The 20,450-nt window shown below is 37.3% G+C and overlaps 2 protein-coding genes and 1 pseudogene across 2 annotated transcripts; all 3 read left to right on the forward strand.

The window, feature by feature from the left end:
• The first annotated feature begins 603 nt into the window (after window positions 1-603).
• On the forward strand, window positions 604-2,524 carry LOC142611001 (UDP-glycosyltransferase 73C11-like). The gene has a single exon (XM_075782990.1). The coding sequence runs from the start codon at window positions 826-828 to the stop codon at window positions 2,350-2,352; it is 1,527 nt and encodes a 508-aa protein (XP_075639105.1). The 5' UTR covers window positions 604-825; the 3' UTR covers window positions 2,353-2,524.
• Window positions 2,525-4,880: 2,356 nt separating this feature from the next.
• On the forward strand, window positions 4,881-6,487 carry LOC142611431 (UDP-glycosyltransferase 73C5-like; annotated as a pseudogene).
• Window positions 6,488-14,084: 7,597 nt separating this feature from the next.
• LOC142610999 (UDP-glycosyltransferase 73C11-like) lies at window positions 14,085-15,783 on the forward strand. The gene has a single exon (XM_075782987.1). It carries the CDS (start codon window positions 14,142-14,144, stop codon window positions 15,615-15,617), a length of 1,476 nt encoding a protein of 491 aa, XP_075639102.1. The 5' UTR covers window positions 14,085-14,141; the 3' UTR covers window positions 15,618-15,783.
• Window positions 15,784-20,450: the final 4,667 nt, after the last annotated feature.

Here is a 20,450-nt window from a genome sequence, read left to right on the forward strand (position 1 = left end):
TAATAAAAAATTGTAAAAAAATGAATATTTTATTAAATAAGTGTGTATAATAGACAAACTGATGTAGGTATTTTTGTAAAAATAATGGTGTAAAATAGAAAAAGTAAGTTTTAAATGTGTAAAATGTAAAATTTTTTGTACATAATAATATGGTTGCTCTTAGCATAAAAAGAGAGATTTAAATCCTAAATGTTTTGAAGATAAGTTACCAACCAGTTGAGTGCGAAGACTAGAATTCTGCAGAACCCCAAAATAAGATAACATGTGTAATTTTTGGCATTCTTCAATCCCGGATTCATGTTAATTTGGCACTAAAGAGTTCCTAATTTCTCTCTTAAAAGCAGCCCACCATTTTGGCTTTGTTTTTCTCGATAAAATAAAATGGGTGTCCACTCACCACTGTCCCGTGCTCACTGGCCACGCCTAAAAAGTAATTAAATAGACAACCCAAAATAAATAAATGAATAAAATGGTTGTCGTTTTCTCAAAAGCGGTTTGTCTTATTTTCCCAAAACCGTTTCGTTTTGTCATTTTGTTCTCCAAAATCATTGACGGAAAGCACAAGCAACCAGCCCTCTTTAACTCGGTGGTCCGTTCTCTACCTTCTTTAGCATTGTTCCTTTCAAGCTACTTCCTTCAGTATTCAATGGAGTTGGCAAAGGGTTATTATTGTTATTATCCACAACAAACTACTTCTAAGTTCTACCCATGAGGTCAACATCGAATAACCAATTAATATGCTTTATGTAATCTCTTGCATCACAAGCAAAAGATACTCAATAAAGAGAAGCTTATCTAGTATTAATGTGTTATATATATGTATGAATGTGTCGGTCACTTAATTTGTCTACCTCTAGATACATGCCCATGGCTTCTCAATCCCAACCGCTTCACTTTATTTTGTTTCCTCTTATGGCCCAAGGCCACATGATTCCTATGATAGACATTGCCAAATTGTTGGCACAAAGGGGTGTGGTTGTCACTGTGATCACCACAACACATAACGAAGCCCGTTTCGAAACATGTTTAGCTCGTGCTATTGAATCCGGGCTCCAAATCCGAGTGATCCCACTTCGATTTCCATGTGAAGAGGCAGGAATACCAGAAGGGTGCGACAATCTTGACAAGCTGCCTTCATTAGAGTTGGGCACGAATTTCTTCACTTCAACATGCATGCTACATCAGCCAGTGGAAGATTTGTTTGAGAAGCTGACACCACAGCCAAGCTGCATAATCTCCGACATGTGCTTGCCGTGGACAAGTGATATTGCTCGCAAATTTCACATTCCAAGGATTTCTTTCCTCGGAGGAAGTTGCTTTTGTCTCTTGTGCTTTCACAATTTACGTGTTCACAAGGCTCAAGAGAAGGTATCCTCCGAGTCAGAGTATTTTGTCGTGCCTGGCTTGCCTGACCATGTTGAATTTACTACATCCCAACTACCTTTTCCTAGAGAGTCAAGAATGAAGAAACTTAGTGAGCAAATAGCAGCAGCTGACTTAGCCTCATATGGGGTCATTGTAAATAGTTTCGAAGAGTTGGAGTCAGCATATGTCGAAGAATACAAGAAAGTATGGGAAGATAGAGTCTGGTGTGTTGGCCCTGTTTCACTTTGCAATAAGGAGCGCTTAGATATGATTGAGAGAGGTAACAAGGCCTCTATTGAAGAGTATCAATGTATGAGGTGGCTTGATTCTCAGGAGCCCTATTCTGTAGTCTATGTCTCCCTTGGAAGCCTATGTAATCTAACACCTTCGCAATTGATAGAGCTTGGGTTGGGTTTAGAAGCGTCAAACAGACCATTCATTTGGGCTATAAGGGATGGAAATGAGTCAAAAGAATTGGAAAAGTGGGTTTTAGAACAGAGGTTTGAAGAAAGGATCAAAGGGAGAGGCCTTTTGATTTGGGGTTGGGCTCCACAGTTACTCATATTATCAAATCCTTCAGTTGGAGGGTTCTTAACACATTGTGGTTGGAATTCAACCATAGAAACAATATGTGCTGGGGTGCCAATGCTAACTTGGCCACTATATGGAGACCAGTTTATCAATGAGAAATTGATAGTGCAAGTACTAAAAATTGGTGTGAGGGTTGGGGTGGAGGATCCTTTACAGTGGGGTGAGGAGAACAAGATTGGGGTGTTGATGAAGAAGGAAGATGTTAAGGGGGCCATAGACAAGCTAATGGATGAAGGAGAGGAAAGAGAGGAGAGAAGGAAAAGGACTAGAGAGCTTGGGGAGATTGCGAAGAGAGCTGTTGAATTGGGGGGATCTTCTTACTTGAACTTGAGACTGCTAATTCAAGATATAAGCAACAAGCAGAATATGGCAAATCAGCTTAACACACTTCTATAAGAGATGGGGAGTTTTTTCCCCTTCATCTAATGTAAAGTGCACAATTTGTTATAGGTAATTTGTTTACATCGTAGCTGGTGCTTATCCTAGATATGAAAGAAGTACAGTGCAATAATCTTTCACTTCACACTGTTTCATCAACATCTTAGTGCCATATTCATATACTCAAATTATTAAAAAGAACTTTCCGTTTTTTTTTTTTTTTTTGGTTTGCAATCAGGGCTTTTTGTTTTTGTTTTTGCTAGGTGACAATTGGCATAATCTTAGATCAGTCTGTTCACATCTATCAATTATAAAAATACTTGTTGTAAATCTTGGTCAAATTCAACATTAAGTTTGCTCCACGTAATGTTAGTTGGGTCCCCTTAATTAATGAGTCATGATAAGATTGAAATTTATTATGGAATCAATTGACCTTTTATAAGAAATTGAACTAGTCATGAATTTTTTTTTAATTAAAATGTGTACGTTATATTTAAAAAATACAAAATATTTTTTTGATATTATTTTAATGGTCACATTAGCATTTAATATGCTAATAGTATATTTCGTCTATCATGTAACAATTTTTATTAGTGAGACGACAGTAAGAACTTAAATGGAATACATTTTTTATTGTAAAGATTAAATGTTGTAAAATTAAAAAGTATGGACCAAAATGAAAATATGGTCAAAATATAAAGAACAAAAATGCATTTTCACTTTTTTTTTTTTAATTAGTTTCTTGTGCTTCTTAATACAAGTAAGACAATTCAGCGAAAAAAGAAAAAGAAAAAAAAAAAGACTATTTTGAAACCTGTGCACAGAGCAGAGAGCACCCATTAATCAAAACCTCGTTAATTAAAATATAGGACCCCATTCAACTCCATATTAACGCTCTGTTTGTTTCGCTGAAAAACCTTCTGTAAAAATAATTTTCCATATTTTTCAGTATTTGGTAGCACAAAAAAAACCTGGTCAATGGAAAACTATCTTTAGTCAACGGAAAACTCTAATAAAAATAAGACTTATTTTCTATAGGTTGTTTTCCAAATTTTTTTTTTGGAAAACAATGTCTCCCTCACGCGTTACATCTCTTATAAATATTATCTTCGTCTATAACCATAAAAAAAACATACTTTTTTGGCATCTTCTCTCTCTCATGGTAAGTTTTCTCACTTTTTCTCTCTCTTCCCTTTGCTTTTTCTCTCCTCATACCCTCACTGTCACTAACTCTAATCTCTCCTCTTCCCATAGATCTCTCTCTTTAACTGTCTCTCTTCTCTCTTTTCTCCATGTTTCTCTTCCCCTCTATAACACAATTCTCTGATTAGATTTTTTTTTTCCTTCACTGATCAGTCAATAACTCCGACTTGCAAAGGAGAACAAATTTGCAACGGTAATTATTTCATTCCTCTCTACCAAAATCCCAATTTTCTGCTTTGAATTTCAAGCTTGATTTTCTTTTTTTCTCTAAGAAATTTTTGGTTTGATGGATTCCAAGCAGAAGTTACTTCTTTTTCGTACATAAAGTGAAAAAAAATAAAATAAAAAAATAAGAAAATAAGAAGAAGAATGAATGAAGTAAAAGATGAAAATTTTAAACATAATACCTATATTGCTCTAAATTGCTTTTACATGGGACAATCTTTACTGTGGACTAATAATATTTTTATATAATGAATGATAATTGTTTAGGAGAATTGCATTTGTTGGCAAATACTTTTTTTTGTTGGCAAATACTATGCAGTGATGATATATTATGCAGTACATAATGTAAATACATAATTTAGAGTAATATTAAAAACTCGTGGTTGACCATAGTAGACAAATGGTTGATATGCGTGTGTGTACGTACGTTACTGTCTATATATATGAGCAAGATGAGTAGTAGAGATCATGAAAATTTGACAACTAATTAATTTTGATTGTATCTATTGTCAAAAGTTTAGTATGAAAACCAAATTCATTCTTGGTTTTTTATTTATAATGATTACATTAGTTAGTTTACATAATATACATGTTTTAAATTATAAGAAATATTTAAAAAAATTGCATACCAAACACCAGAAAACATTTTCAAGCTCATTTTTAAAGTCGTTACTAAACACTGGAAAATAAAACAATTTTCTAGAAAATATTTTTTGAAAAATGAACTATTTTTTAAAAAACGTTAATGCTGAAACAAACAGAGTGTAAGGGCACTATTAGCTTATTAACAAATCATTTCCTTAAAAGCAGTAGCTTTAAACATTGGCAATTTGCTTCCATATCAATTGCAACTTGCACTTCTTCAGCAACCAAAACACGAAGCCAAAAGACATAAAAGTCATGGCCGACATGCGACATATAAAAGCATGATATTGTATATTAGTCATCGGTATGCTCATCACGTACGTCATCTGCACGATTAGCAGATAATACACACGAGAAAAATTCTGGTGCCACAAACAAGTAATAAGAATAATACTAAAGAGGCACAAAAAGAATCTCTATAGTATTATTTCATCTAGTAAATTTGAACTTTAGCCATTTCAATTTCTCCAACACTAGCTCACAAAAACATCAATGGCATTTCAATCTCATCAGCTTCACTTTGTTATGGTACAACAAACGTGCCCAGGACACCTTATTCCCGCAACTGACATGGCCAGACTATTTGCACAACGTGGTGTTATCTTCACGAATGTAACCACACCTCTTAATGTCATCCGAATCAAACCAATCATCAACCGTGCCATTGATTCTGGACTCCCTATTCGACTAGTTCAACTCCAGTTGCCACTCCATGAGGCTGGCTTGCCAGAAGGACGTGAAAACATCGATACAGTCCCCTCGCGTGGCTTATTTAGGAACTTCTTTGATGCTGTTAGTAAGTTACAGAAACCACCAGAACAATTACTTGAAGAGATGGAACCTAGTCCAAGCTGCATAATAGCTGATAAGAATCTTGCTTGGACAGGTGACATCGCTTCCAAGTTTCATATACCAAGAATTTTATTTGATGGAACAAGTTGTTCCAATCTCTTATGTTGTCATAATATACTTGCATCCAAGGTCAATGAGAGTGCTACTGTCTCTGATTTAGAACCTTTTGTTGTTCCTGGTTTGCCTGATCGAATTGAATTAACTAGAGCACAGTTACCTACGAACTTGAATACAAGCTTGAAGGATTTCAAAGATAAATGCTTCTGAAGAAGGAGCTTATGGGGTCGTGGTTAATAGTTTTGTTGACTTGGAACCAGAATATGTAAAAGAGTATCGCAAGGCAAATGGAGATAAAGTTTGGTGTATTGGGCCGGTGTCACTTTCCAACAAGGCAGACTTGGACAAGGCTCAGAGAGGTAACAAGTCCTCAATTGATGAAAACCAGTGCCTCAAGTGGCTTGACTTATGGCCTCAGAACTCTGTTGTTTATGCTTGTCTTGGAAGTCTTTCTCGCCTTACATTGTTACAACTGATAGAGCTTGGGTTAGGCTTAGAAGCGTGTGACCAGCCATTCATCTGGGTGATTAGAGAAGATAAAAATGAGAGATTGAGAAGTGGATAATTGAGGATGGCTTTGAAGAGAGGACAAGAGGGAGGGGGGACCTCTTGATCCGGGGTTGGGCTCCACAAGTACTAATCTTGTCACACCCTGCAATTGGAGGATTCTTGACACATTGTGGTTGGAATTCAATGCTAGAAGCGGTTTGTGCTGGTGTGCCAATGGTAACATGTGCCAATGGTAACATGGCCTATGTTTGCTGACCAATTTTTTAATGAGAAGTTAGTTGTTCAAGTACTGAAGATTGGTGAGAGAGTGGGGGCTGAAATTGCTGTTCCTTTAGGGGATGAAGAGAAGTTTGGGGTATTGGTGAAGAGGGAGGAAGTTCGGGATGCTTTAGGAAAGATAATGACTGAAGGGAAAGAAGCGGAAGATAGACGAGAGAGAGCAAGAAAGCTTGCAGAGATGGCAAAGATAGCAATAGAAGGAGGGTCTTCTTACCTTGACATTGCATTGTTAATTGAAGATATTCGGAAACTATCCATGGAACTCAAGCCTAAGTAATGAGACATTTGTGGCTGCACTATCTAAATTACAAGTAGCTTGTGAACTTTCTTTTTTTTTTTTTTTTTTTGGTTGTGATCATAACTCATTATCAACTTGTTGCCTTCATTTGGTGTTGTAATATTATAACTTATTAGATAGAACACGTGTACAATTCTGTAGGTGCAGTGACTTATAATTTTGAATTAAATTTAAATGTGTATAATTTAAATTTTTATTGGGAAAGATAAAGTTGTTTGCACAGCATTGCCAATGTAGCCTTGAATTTGAAATTAATTGGAAACTTAATATAATATACGTAAAAGTTGTATCTAAGTTTTATCCTATAACTTTTACTGGGCCTATTGGGTAATATTGGAGGGTTCACCACTAGCATTTAAAATATGTAAGTGTCACTATTTATGATAAGGTATGAATATGATCCTTTTCCATTAATTATAGTCATCTAAAAAAAAAAAAAAAACTCTCTATATCTTCTTATTTATCTTAAAAAAATTATCCTCTCAGTTTATTATAAAATGGAGGGATCATTTTGTGGATAGAATTTTCTTTTAAATCTTATAAGTGAAGACCAAAATCTTTCTAATCTAGACTGGCAAGTTTTCACTCCAAAATTTGATTACACTAACTTATAATCTCATACGTACATATGAGTGAATATAAAAAAAAATTAGAAACATATTAAACTTCGTATTAAAGATGAATACTGTAAGTGCACAATTGCACCTGGACCCAAAGAAGGTTATGGGCTCAGGCCCAATGAGCCTTAAACAATGAAATTTGTAGAGTGTGGGTTCGAAACCTAGATTAAAGGTACTGAGAACTTGATAACAGGCTTTTATAAACAAACACTTGTAAATAATGAATGATAATTGCAAATGGGTCTCCTCGGACTTGAGCCGAAGACTATTTCTTTACTATTTCTCTTTCTTCCTTAAAGATTACAATTCTTAATTTCTTTCTTAGTTACTGATCCCCCATTTTCTCTGGTGTTCATCCCCCTTAAATACTTCTTTTTCTGATGCTTTATCCATGTGTTGCTCTAACCCCCTTCCCCCTAGATATTTCTTTTTCTTAGTACCTTTGAATAGTGACCAAAAGTTTCAGTTCTACTGTTCAGGGGTCACTTCCCCATTAATGCGGCCAGGGAGGTAGGTGTAGAGTCTTTAATGTGGTGGTGGCAGCCTTTTCTTTTGGTATTTTTCTAACACCGGTGTACCTTGAAGATTCAGGGTTTCCCCCTTTAACCATTAGTCTTTCCAGAGTTGTGCCTTGACCTTCATAATGAAGCTTTGAGTTCTCTTGGACCTGTCCGAGGAGAAGCTCGCCCTCGGCTGTATCCTCGGATCCTCGGCGTATGGGCCAATTCGTAGAGTTTAATTCTGGAGCAGGTCGGCCCTCCATGCTACAGTCCAAAGGCCCATATGCCCACTTGGGTCCTTTTACTCCCCACAAATACTACAAATGTTCATTTTTATATTTTTGTCTACTCTTAAAAAAACTTAACTAGTAAAGATATTATTTGGTAGAGTATGACAAATCAGTCATTTTTTATTACTTAAAGGGGAAAAAAAAGAATACTATAGTTTCTTACTTCTTAATGTAATTTATGTTATTGTGACAAAATGAATTTATTTAATGTTCACATTTTTCAAATAAGTCATGAAAATTTAGTTGTTATGAAAATATATTGAAAATGAACAATTAATTTTTTTAGAATACAATATAATGATCTATTGAAATTTGTATATGAATTTTTTTTATTGAGAATCATATAATTTTTACAAGATTTAATACTGAGTTTGGTAAGAAATTTTGTATTAATAGTTTAAGATGGACTAGAGTCAGTTTTATATGGTTTAAGAGTAATTTAAATTAAAAAGAACACTTGGTACAAAATGATAATTGTCATTTTTCAATGAGAATTCAGCTTTTTCCCTCTATTTTGAGACATTAGAGGTCCGTTTGATAATATTGTTCTAGTAATGTTATTTGTATTTTTTGGAAATACGTGTGGTGAAAAAGTGTATGAAATTATGTGTGATGATAAGAAAAAAATTAGTAGGCTGGATGCTTTGGGCTTCAAAGGTCTAACGACTGTTTTGAAGGCCTGAAAAAGAAAGAGCAAAAGATCAAAGGTGACCGGGGTGGACCGGCCAAGAACCCTCCGATGCCAAAGTTAGTTTATCTTTTAAATTTTGGAGTTCCAACTTCTCAGGAATTGTAAATAACTTATCTTCACTTGATGTGAATGAACATTTATATAGCGTGGTCTTGGAGTGGTTATTTGTCTCATAACTTCTCTTACAAATGAGGAGGTTTGAGAATTCAAAGTTAACTTCCACGACCGTTATAGGAGTTAGAACGTTTCATCTCCTATAACTGTTGTGGAAGTTAATTCCTGCAAAGGAAGTTATAATGGTGAATCCAAATAGTGACACATGGTCAAAATAATTTCAGGAATAATTCCAAGTGTTAGGGCTCGTCTAGGGGTTTTCCCTATGGACGAGCCACATTCCTATGGACGATCGTCCTGACAAGAGAAGCCATTCTAGCTATGAACGACCCCTTTGGACGAGCTGGAGTTCGCGTATTTTTGCTCATCACCAATGTGTAATATTGTTTAAATACTGAAAAATATTTTTTAAACTCACCAACCAAGTAGTGCCTAGGTAGTCAAAGAATTCTCTACCCAAAAATATTCATACCCCTTTTCTTTTTCTTTGCTGCGGTGTGTCCAAGTGAGATGCCATATGAGTGAAAGGTGTTTCTCTTCTTGAGAAGTGTGAAAGAAGTTGAGATGTGTTAATTTTTCCAAAACAGGAGGTCGGAGGACCCGACATAGCTAAGGTTCTGTTTAACCACTTCAATAGATGTCAGTGTGTGTTAATTTCCCCAAAGCAGGAGGTCTGAGGACCCGGCATAGCTAAGGTTCTATTTAACCACTTCAAAAGATTAGAAGATGTCAATATATACCTTCAAGAACTAGCCCCGCCACAAAGCCCCTTTGAATTGCTCATATGTTGTTGCCACTTCCTCTAATGGAGGTTCAGCGAACTCGACCACCAAATTCGCGAGGACCTAGCTCCTGTCAGAGGTACGGGACATATACTTGATGTCAAAAGCCCCCAGAACTGTGCCCCATTCAACAATCCTCCCCGTATAATCCGCACTTTGTAGAATAGACCTGAGCGGAAGCTAAGTTAGGACAATAACTGTGTGCCACATGTAGTGACTTGCTCACATAGCAAACTGGCCACCATAATGGCTTTCCCCAAGGACTCTTACTGATGGGGGGCTCAATTGTATCATATCTAACCGTTGCACTCACTATCACACAAGCTCTTCCCACAGACGGCACCAATTGTGGGGACATAATTTTCAAACCAAGCCCAAAATGTAAGGGATCTTGGCCCAATGAACCCAGTACAATAAATTTGTAGAGAGTGGGTCAAAGAGTTAGACTTTAGTGCTTGGATAACAGTTAATATGGTTTTGAATGATGAGCCAACAAGAATTGAACTCGGTTTGGTGAGAAAGTTGGTTATCGGCACAGTCCGAGGAGCTCTGTTCTAGCATATATTGGATGACCATGGTTACAGGAGTTGTTGAGATTCCTCTAGTGCTTTCTCTTTTCCTTTCTTTAATCCCCCATTCTCTGAGATCTCTACCCTTATTTACATTACATCTCTCCCTTCATCCTTACCCTACACGTGGACTACATGTGGACAGTTGATGGTTGTCCCATCAGCCCTCTCTAAAAGTCTTCTGGGGTGGCTGTAAGGCTGCCATAATACTGTTCAAGGTTACTTCCTCATTAATGCGGTGGTACCAGTTTTTCCTTAGATATTTTTGAGTCCTTATCCCTCTTGTACATTCATAATGCTCGTTGCTATCATTAGAACTTCCTGGAAGGTCATCCTTGATCATTAGGATCTATACCAGATTTACGTTTGGCTTTATCCGAGGAGATAGTACTCCTCGGACTCGGACCACCCATGGTTCTCGGCCAAACCCACATGCTCTCGGCCAAAACCACATGCTCTCAGCCAAATCCCAAAATCCATGACCCCACAATAGCCCCTCAAAACTCCGGTTTTCTCCTCGCATCCAAGGAGAAAAGTGGGGTTTTGAATTCTTAAGAGTTGATTCTGCTTTGATCCTTTGATTTACACTTGTGGGAGTGTCATTTCAAGCGCCCCATACTTATACTGTGAATTGCTCCTTTCAGAGCTACCAATCTGAGGATTTGGTTATAATTTTGGGCCTGTCTTGACACTTAGTGAGAAACAAATAGATGTTGTGGAATGATAATTCCCCAAAGTATGTGGTCCGAGGACCGAGACATGATCAAGTTTATAGTTTAAATACCTTGAAGAGAGATGTTATGAAGTGTTAACTTTCTCACATCATCTGGTCCAAGGACCGAGGCATGATCGAGTTATAGTTAAACACTTTGAAGAGAGAATGCCATGAAGTGTTAACTTTCTCACATCATCTGGTCCAAGGACCGAGGCATGATTGAGTTATAGTTTAAACACTTTGAAGAAAGAATGTCATGAAGTGTTAACTTTCTCACATCATCTGGTCCGAGGACCGAGGCATGATTGAGTTATAGTTTAAACACTTTGAAAAGAGAATGTCATGATGTGTTAACTTTCTCACATCATCTGGTCCAAGGACCCAGGCATGATTGAGTTATAGTTTAAACACTTTGAAGAGAGAATGTCATGATGTGTTAACTTTCTCACATCATCTGGTCCGAGGACCGAGGCATGATTGAGTTATAGTTTAAACACTTTGAAGAGAGAATGTCATGATGTGTTAATTTCCCCAAAGCAGGAGGTCCGAGGACCCGGCATAGCTAAGGTTCTGTTTAACCACTTCAAAAGATGCCAGCGTGTGTTAATTTCTCCAAAGCAGGAGGTCCGAGGACCTGGCATAGCTAAGGTTCTGTTTAACCACTTCAAAAGATGCCAGTGTGTGTTAATTTTCCCAAAGCAGGAGGTCCGAGGACCCGGCATAGCTAAGGTTCTGTTTAACCACTTCAATAGATGCCAGTGTGTGTTAATTTTCCCAAAGCAAGAGGTCTGAAGACCCGGCATAGCTAAAGTTCTGTTTAACCACTTCAAAAGATGTCAGTGTGTGTTAATTTCCCCAAAGCAAGAGGTCCAAGGACCCAGCATAGCTAAGGTTCTGTTTAACCACTTCAAAAGATGCCAGTGTGTGTTAATTTCCCCAAAGCAGGAGGTCCGAGGACCCGGCATAACTAAGGTTCTGTTTAACCACTTCAAAAGATACCAGTGTGTGTTAATTTCCTCAAAGCAGGAGGTCTGAGGACCTGGCATAGCTAAGGTTCTGTTTAACCACTTCAAAAGATGCCAGTGTGTGTTAATTTCCAAAGCAGGAGGTCTGATGACCCGGCATAGTTAAGGTTCTATTTAACCACTTCAAAAGATTAGAAGATGTCAATATATACCTTCAAGAACTAGCCCCGCCACAAAGCCCCTTTGAATTGCTCATATGTTGCTGCCACTTCCTCTAATGGAGGTTCAGCAAACTCGGCCACCAAATTCGCGAAGACCTAGCTCCTGTCAGAGGTACGAGGCATGTACTTGATGTCAAAAGCCCCCAGAACTGTGCCCCATTCAGCAATCCTCCCCGTATAATCCGCACTTTGTAGAATAGACCTGAGCGGAAGCTAAGTTAGGACAACAACTGTGTGCCACATGTAGTGACTTGCTCACATAGCAAACTGGCCACCATAATGGCTTTCCCCAAGGACTCTTACTGATGGGGGGCTCAATTGTATCATATCTAACCGTTGCACTCACTATCACACAAGCTCTTCCCACAGACGACGCCAATTGTGGGGACACAATTTTCAAACCAAGCCCAAAATGTAAGGGATCTTGGCCCAGTGAACCCAGTACAATAAATTTGTAGAGAGTGGGTCAAAGAGTTAGATTTTAGTGTTTGGATAACAGTTAATATGGTTTTGAATGATGAGCCAACAAGAATTGAACCCGGTTTGGTGAGAAAGTTGGTTCTCGGCACAGTCCGAGGAGCTCTGTTCTAGCATATATTGGATGACCATGGTTACAGGAATTGTTGAGATTCCTCTAGTGCTTTCTCTTTTCCTTTCTTTAATCCCCCATTCTCTGAGATCTCTACGCTTATTTACATTACATCTCTCCCTTCATCCTTACCCTACATGTGGACCACATGTGGACAGTTGATGGTTGTCCCATCAGCCCTCTCTAAAAGTCTTCTGGGGTGGCTGTAAGGCTGCCATAATACTGTTCAGAGGTTACTTCCTCATTAATGCGGTGGTAGCAGTTTTCCCTTAGATATTTTTGAGTCCTTATCCCTCTTGTACGTTCACAATGCTCGTTGCTATCATTAGAACTTCCTGAAAGGTCATCGTTGATCATTAGAATCTATACTAAATTTACGTTTGGCTTTATCCGAGGAGATAGTACTTCTCGGACTCGGACCACCCATGCTTCTCGGCCAAATCCTAAAATCCATGACTCCACAGTATCAATATTAGATCCTTAAAATTTTAAAAATGTATCAATTATACTTTTTCAATTTATCTGTTAGTATATTTATTCTAAGAATCCCACATTTTTAACTTGCAGCTTCACCACTTCGTCCATGGTATATATAATCCTTTTAACAACAAACGGAAAAAAAACATGGTAAAATTGATATCTTTAAAATATTTAAGGACTAAATTACAACATTTTAAATTTAGGTGACAAAAAATACAATTCAACCTTGTGCCAAAAAAACATTTACCATTAGTAGAAACGGCATATCGACTAGCTATATTTATAATTAGCCCACCACTTTGGTAGTACCCTAATTTTATTTTATTTTGAGTAAACTATGTATTTGATCCCTATTATATACACCATATTTCAATTTGATCCCTAACATTTCAATTGTATTAATTTAGTCCTTAACCTTTTAGTACCATATCAATTTAGTCCTTACCGTTATTTTTTGGATGAAAATTGATGAGACATCTAATGGCCAAAATAAAAATTAGCTTTTGTTAATGTGACAATACAATAAAATTTTATATTGGCAATTTGACATTTCATCAATTTTCATCCAAGATATAATAACAGAAACTAAATTGACAATGCATTAAAAGGTTAGAAACCAAATTGACACAATTGAAAAGTTAATAACCAAATTAAAATATAATATAAAAGATAGAGACCAAATATTTAATTTACACTTTTATTTTTTATAAAATAATTGTGTCAATACATAAAACTGGCTGTCGTTCCTCCACAAACGATCCATCGTTATCATTTCAGAGAATCGTTGTCATTTTGTCTGTTAGTTTTAGCTCTTTGTCCTTAAAATCATGGACAGCAAGCACCCAACTCTCTCTCAATATTCACGAACACCGTGGTCTATTCTCTACTTTCAGTTGCTTGATTCCTATTCCTCTCTGTTATGATCTTTTCTTTGCTCAATCTACATGTGAGAGACGTACACTACAGTTTTCAATCGAGGTGATGGTTAATATTATCCACAAGAAACTATGCTACCTTTGAACCACAATCTCTCAGAATAAACCAATATGCTAATCAGCTTACGTAAGCTCTTGCATCACCAGTAAGGTGCCAATGGGGTGTCTCTCTAGAATAAATCTCACTATTATGTACAAGAAAGAGAAGCTTATATAGTAAATAACTGTATTTCAGTCTCTTTATTCGTCTACCCCTAGTTGCTTGCCATGGCTTCTCAATCCCAGCCACTTCACTTTATCTTGTTTCCTCTCATGGCCCAAGGCCACATGATTCCTATGATCGACATTGCCAAATTGTTGGCACAAAGAGGTGTATCTGTCACTGTAATCACCACAACACATAACGCAGCCCGTTTTGAAACAAGTTTAGCTCGTGCTGTTGAATCTGGGCTCCAAATCCAAGTAATATCGCTTCAATTTCCATGTGAAGGGGTAGGAATACCAGAAGGGTGTGACAATTTTGACAAGCTACCTTCACTAGAACTGAGCACAAATTTTTTCAGTTCAACTAGCATGCTACAACAGCCAGTGGAAGAGTTGTTTGAGAAGCTGGCACCGCAACCAAGCTGCATAATCTCAGACGTGACCTTGGCGTGGACAGCTAATATTGCTCTCAAGTTTCACATTCCAAGGATTTCCTTCCTCGGAGTAGGTTGCTTCTGTCACTTGTGTTTTCACAACTTAAGAGTTCACAAGGCTCTCGAGAGGATATCCTCCGAGTCAGAATACTTTGTCTTGCCTGGCTTGCCTGACCGTGTTGAAATTAATAAATCCCAATTACCTTTGCCCAGAGATTCCAGAATGAAAGAACTTAGTGAGCAAATGCTAGCAGCTGACTTAGCCTCATATGGGGTTATTGTAAATACTTTCGAAGAGTTGGAGCCAGCATATGTCAAAGAATATAAGAAAGCAAGAGAAGATAAAGTCTGGTGTATTGGCCCTGTTTCGCTTTGCAATAAGGACCACTTAGATAAGGCAGAGAGAGGTAACAAGGCCTCCATTGGAGAGCATCAATGCATGAAGTGGCTTGATTCTCAGGAACCCTGCTCAGTAGTCTATGTGTGCCTTGGAAGCCTGTGTAATCTAATACCTTCCCAATTGATAGAGCTAGGATTGGGGTTAGAAGCATCAAACAGACCATTCATTTGGGTTATAAAGGGAGAAAATAAGTCAGAAGAGTTGGAAAAGTGGATTTTAGAAGAGAGGTTTGAAGAAAGGATCAGAGGGAGAGGCCTTTTGATTTGGGGTTGGGCTCCACAGTTGCTCGTATTATCACATTCTTCAGTTGGAGGGTTCTTAACGCATTGCGGTTGGAATTCAATCATAGAAGCAATATGTGCTGGGGTGCCAATGCTTACTTGGCCTCTATTTGCGGACCAGTTTCTCAATGAGAAATTAGTAGTACATTTACTAAAAATTGCTGTGAGTGTTGGGGTGGAGGATCCTGTACAGTGGGGTGAGGAAGAGAAGATTGGGGTGTTGGTGAAGAAAGAAGATGTCAAGGGGGCGATAGATAGGCTAATGGATGAAGGAGAGGATAGAGAAAAGAGGAGGAAACGAGCTAGAGAGCTTGGCGAGATGGCAAAAAGTTCTGTTGAAGATGGGGGATCTTCTCAACTGAACTTGACATTGCTAATTCAAGATATTTGCAACATGGTGAATCAGCCTAACACACTTCTATGAGTCACTGAGTTTTTTTTCCCCCTTCATCTCATATCAAAGTGCATAAGTTTTTATTCTATTGTTGTTTTTACATCATAGCTAGTACTTATCCTTTTGTTTTGTTTTGGTTTTTGGTTGTATAGCTAGTATTTATCCAAGATATGAAAGAAGATTCATTAAGCATGCATTTACAGTATAATAATCTTTCACTTTACATTGTTTCGTCAACATATATAGCGTCATAGTCCTATACACATATCATCTATATAATATTTAAAAGCTTAAGTGTAATATTTATTATTACTACGATTTTATTGAGCAATATTAGTGTAGGATTTTAGTTCATTCGGTCAACTCGGTCCATTTAATCCATTTCGGTCTAATTCTATTGAGCAATATTAGTGTAGCATTTCAATTTATTCGGTGAGTTCAGTCCATTTAATCTATTTAGGTCTGTTAAGTCCATTAGATCCACTTCAGTCCATTCTCTCTCTCTGAGAGTAGAAGAGAGTGCCTCTATAAATTATAAAGTCCTACCTATAAGATCAAATTTGTAAAGCTAAAATTGCATGCTCTTAAAGTCCTTAACAAAAGAATGCTATAATGTAGAAGAAATTTATTACTAAATAACTTTAACAATATTATCCGACAAGAAAAAAATACTTCAACAATATTGATACTTTGGGAGGAGAGGTTTGTGTAGAAAAAAGAGTTACTTCATTGACAATTATGTCACATTCTATGAGTAATGCTAATAGGTTCATGATAAAATTACATTTTTCTTATATATTATTAAAGTATTTTTTTTTTCAAATATAAGTTATAGATTTACTTATATCTACTTTCTTTTTTTAGGGGAATATCTGCCTCATTTTTAAGTCATTTAAGACGAATAGAGGATGGTCCATTTATAAGGAACATTAGAAACAAATTCCAATTATAAATAACATTATTTAAAAAATATTTCATCCTATATAATAATTGAATGTAAAATGCATTATGCTTCCTTGTGGGGAAAAACATCTTACAAAACTTAAAACACTTTCAAATAACAAATATAAATAGCTTAATTTAGAAAATCTAATATATTATATCAATTATACTTTATTAGAAAATAATTGCTTCATTTTAAGAAGTGTTTGAAACTAACACTTATAAGTCACATTTACTATTTTTATTGACTAATTATTATTTAACGTGAACTTCATTCATTTCTTTTTCTTTGTTAGGTAGAAGGTAAAAAGGGAATCAAATCCTTATGATGACCATAATATATGGGTTTGAAGTGCGACTTGAAAAGAGATTATATACATACATATATATATATATATATATATAATGTCAATTCAGAAAATAAAATTTCACTTATGTTAATATTTATAATGCTACAAGTTAGATTTTTAGTGTTGACCCTCCAATAAAAATTTCCGTATAATTTGGATTTTATTTGCATTGTATTACTAAGTATTGAAGTTTATAGTTGAAACTGAAATGATTCCTGACAAGCTATTTTGGTCGAGAGTAATTTAGAATCTCAATCGAGCAAAGCATATTTCTAGTCATGCAAGATTGATGTCGAAACTATCCTTAGATTGTTGGTCAACTAAGTGAGTGTTTGGATCTAGCTTATTTTCAGCTGCATTTTCTTCTTGCGCGTTTTCTCTTCTTTTTTAAGCCATAGTTGTTGACTTTTCTCCCGTGAACTTTTCAGCAACTTTTTCATTAAAAATGGGTCCCACGACACTATTCACAGATTTAAAAATTATTTTGTTACAGTGTTTTCAGTTTTCAATTTTCAGCAATAAGTTATATCCAAACAGACTCTAAGATCTAATTTCGTAAAATTTTCAAATTTACTTTAAAGAGGCTGTTGTATGCCAAACTCTAGCCCAAACTCTACTTCTATTTTAACCCTATATTAACCCTAATCAACCCTAAATCCCTCGACTCAATCCTTGAGAGTGAAAGAAGAGGGGAAAACTCATAGAAAAAGAGATATAAGAGAGGCTATATATAGATCTTACAAAATTACTAACTTATTACATTGACCTGTAACTAATTACAAGATTCTATTATGTACATGCTTATAATAAGAGCATTGGGGAGTATAAACATCCCAGTTGTAATTTTAGCAATTAAACAGGAGAAAAAAATCCCACATCCGAGGGAGGGAATGTAAATTTTTTTACATCCTGCGAACAATTGGTTCTCATTAAAAAATATATATATGATGATGCGAAGAAAATCAGTAGGCTGGATGCTTCGGACTTGAAAGGACTACTGGCTGTCTTGATGGCCTAAAAAAGGAAGAAAAACAATTAAAGGTGACCGGGGTCGCCGGCCAAGAACCCTTCGATGGCAAACTTAGTTTTTCTCTCTCAAATTTTGGAGTTCTAACTTTTTAGGATGTGTAAAAAACATACCTTTGTTTGGTCTGAATGAGCGTTTATATAGTGTCCTAAACACGGTTATCAAACTTGTAACCTCTCTTGGATTCGAGGAGGTGTGAGGGTTCAAAAATAACTTTCACAACTGCTTAGGAGTTACATGCTTCTCACATAACGGTCACTAGAAGTTGTGCGTATAATAAGGAATTGTAATACACACTCAGGAATTTTCCTAAGTGTCAGGGCCTCGTCCGAAGGTCCTCTTGTTAAGCATACCTCGCTTAGAAGGAAGGTCGTTCCCCTATGGACGACCTCGTTTAGGACGAAGTTTATGGCTTCCTTGGACGAGACGGCGCGGTTTCGTCCCTTGACTGTGCAAAGCTCGTCCAAGCTTCTTCCTGCACAAACGAGATAGTTATGGACGAGGTTCATACAATCCTTACTTTATTGACCTTCTCTTGGATGACCTACATAGACGATGTTGGAGTTGGTATTTTATTATGCCCCATCAGTGGCCCCCTAGTTTATGGGTTGTCTAGGACGTGTGTCAATATGTCAGCTGTTATGTGTTCCACGTGTCATGATCTGATTGGTGACTTGGTCATGTCAGCTCTTTTTTCGAGGGACGTGCCATTTGTCACATTTTGGCTGGTAGCGTCGCTTTGGGTACTAGGGTTTATTGCCTATAAATAGTGGAATTCCGCCACTACCCTCCTTATTCCTGAAATTTTCCTCTTTGACATCCCTCGTCTTAGCACCTCGTTTAGAAGTTTCTTGCGTCCATAGTCTCCTTTCGTCTAGATCCAGGTATTTTCTCCATCGTGGTCCTTGGGTTTTAAGCTTTCTTAAAGAATGTCTGAGGTAGCTCTTTCTTCGTCTAGCAATAGTGTTAACAAAGCCATAGACGAGTATCATGACCCTAGTAGTTTTAGTGGGTCTAGTGATAGTAGTAGTGATTGCAATAGCAGTAGTGAAGGAAACACTACGGACGAGTATAAATCAGGTGTCCTTGGGATTCCCTTAGAGGTATTTCAGGAAAACCTTAGGACGAGGGCTGAGTCCGGGTCCAAGGCTGGCACAAGTGCTCCCTCGTCTTCTGCTCAAGACGAGGAAAAGGTAGTTTATAGTTGTGCTGTTGGGGTTGCCTCTAAGACAGATGAGAGAAAGTTAGGGATTCTTAAGACTTGGTACCAAATCCCTAAAGATTTAAATCCTAGGGTACTTGTGCGTGATGAGTGGTGTTGTCAACCTAGCTTTGGCGTTGGCATTTATTAGGCTTACCTCTTAGGGGGTTTAAGGTTACCACTTAATGCCTTTGCCAAGGAGTTGCTTTCTAGGTTAGGTTTAGGTATATGCCAGTTCAACCCCAATGCATGGAGGCTAATTGTCGTTATGCAAGTTTTATGGAGGGAGGTGTTTAAGGCTTTTGGGCTGGATGTCCTATTGAGGTTGACAAGGATCCATTCCCTTCCTACACAAGAGAGTTAGGGAACTTTCATCCTGAAGGTATGTCTGGCTGTCCCTTCACTTTTTGTTAATTTTTATTGTAGTTGTCTAATCACCTTCCTTTCTTTTTTGTAGGTGCTAGACGACCTCATTTGAGCAGGTTTTACCTTGAACTAGTTCAGAAAGCACGTCTATACACTGACAGGACGTTCCATTCCTTGGTAAGCCTTCAATGTCTTGCCACTTGGGGGTTAGGTCCAGAGCCGTCCGTTGAAGCTTTTGCCCACGAACTCATTGTCCGTAGACATAAGGTCTTTTCTATCTCTGTTGTTTTTTTTTTTTTTTTTTTTTTTTTTTTTTTTTTTTTTTTGTGACTAACGTCTTTTTTTTAGGAATGGCGACGATGAAGGAGAACAAGGACAAGGAAGTGGTGGATGAGGTAGCTGGGCAGGGGGTGGAAACCCAGCGTCATCCATCCACTGGTGATAAAAGGAAGAGTTTGTCTCTTGGCGTTGACTTGGAGAATCTTCCAAGCAGACGCAAGGATAAAAGGGCCAAGCGTAAGTCGTACAAGGCTAAGGAAGCCCAAACCCAGGACGATCAACCCAATCCTTTCCTCGTCCCCCAGGGTCATTCCATTTAAATTTTGGATGTTGATTCTGAACCTAAGGATCTCCCGTCCGTGCAAATCTCGTCCAAAGTTGCCCCTCCTGCCTCGTCTTAGCCTTCTCAACAAGTGCCTCAAAACCATCTTTCCAATGAGGACTTGGCTTGGGAAAGGTTTGAAAAGGTAGTGACAGACGAGGACGTAACAGCATGCTATGACATGTCTTTAAAGGATTTTGAACGTTCTGGCGTACATGACCTTTTTAAGGTATGCATTTTTCATATTATGTATGCCTCATCTTGTCAGCTACGTATAAATGCATATTATAATGAAATTTTAATTTGTGCAGGCAATGTCTAAGTTTATCGCTGCGTCTAGGCAGGCAATTGAATTAGACAAGACAAGGATTTTGCT

This window comes from Castanea sativa, chromosome 9 (assembly GCF_040712315.1).
Source record: "Castanea sativa cultivar Marrone di Chiusa Pesio chromosome 9, ASM4071231v1".
In the NCBI taxonomy this organism is placed as follows: domain Eukaryota; kingdom Viridiplantae; phylum Streptophyta; class Magnoliopsida; order Fagales; family Fagaceae; genus Castanea; species Castanea sativa.

Excerpts from the sequence above, each read along its gene's own strand:
- LOC142611001 (XM_075782990.1), top strand. The coding sequence starts at position 826 with ATGTGTCGGTCACTTAATTTGTCTACCTCTAGATACATGCCCATGGCT.
- LOC142610999 (XM_075782987.1), top strand. The coding sequence starts at position 14,142 with ATGGCTTCTCAATCCCAGCCACTTCACTTTATCTTGTTTCCTCTCATG.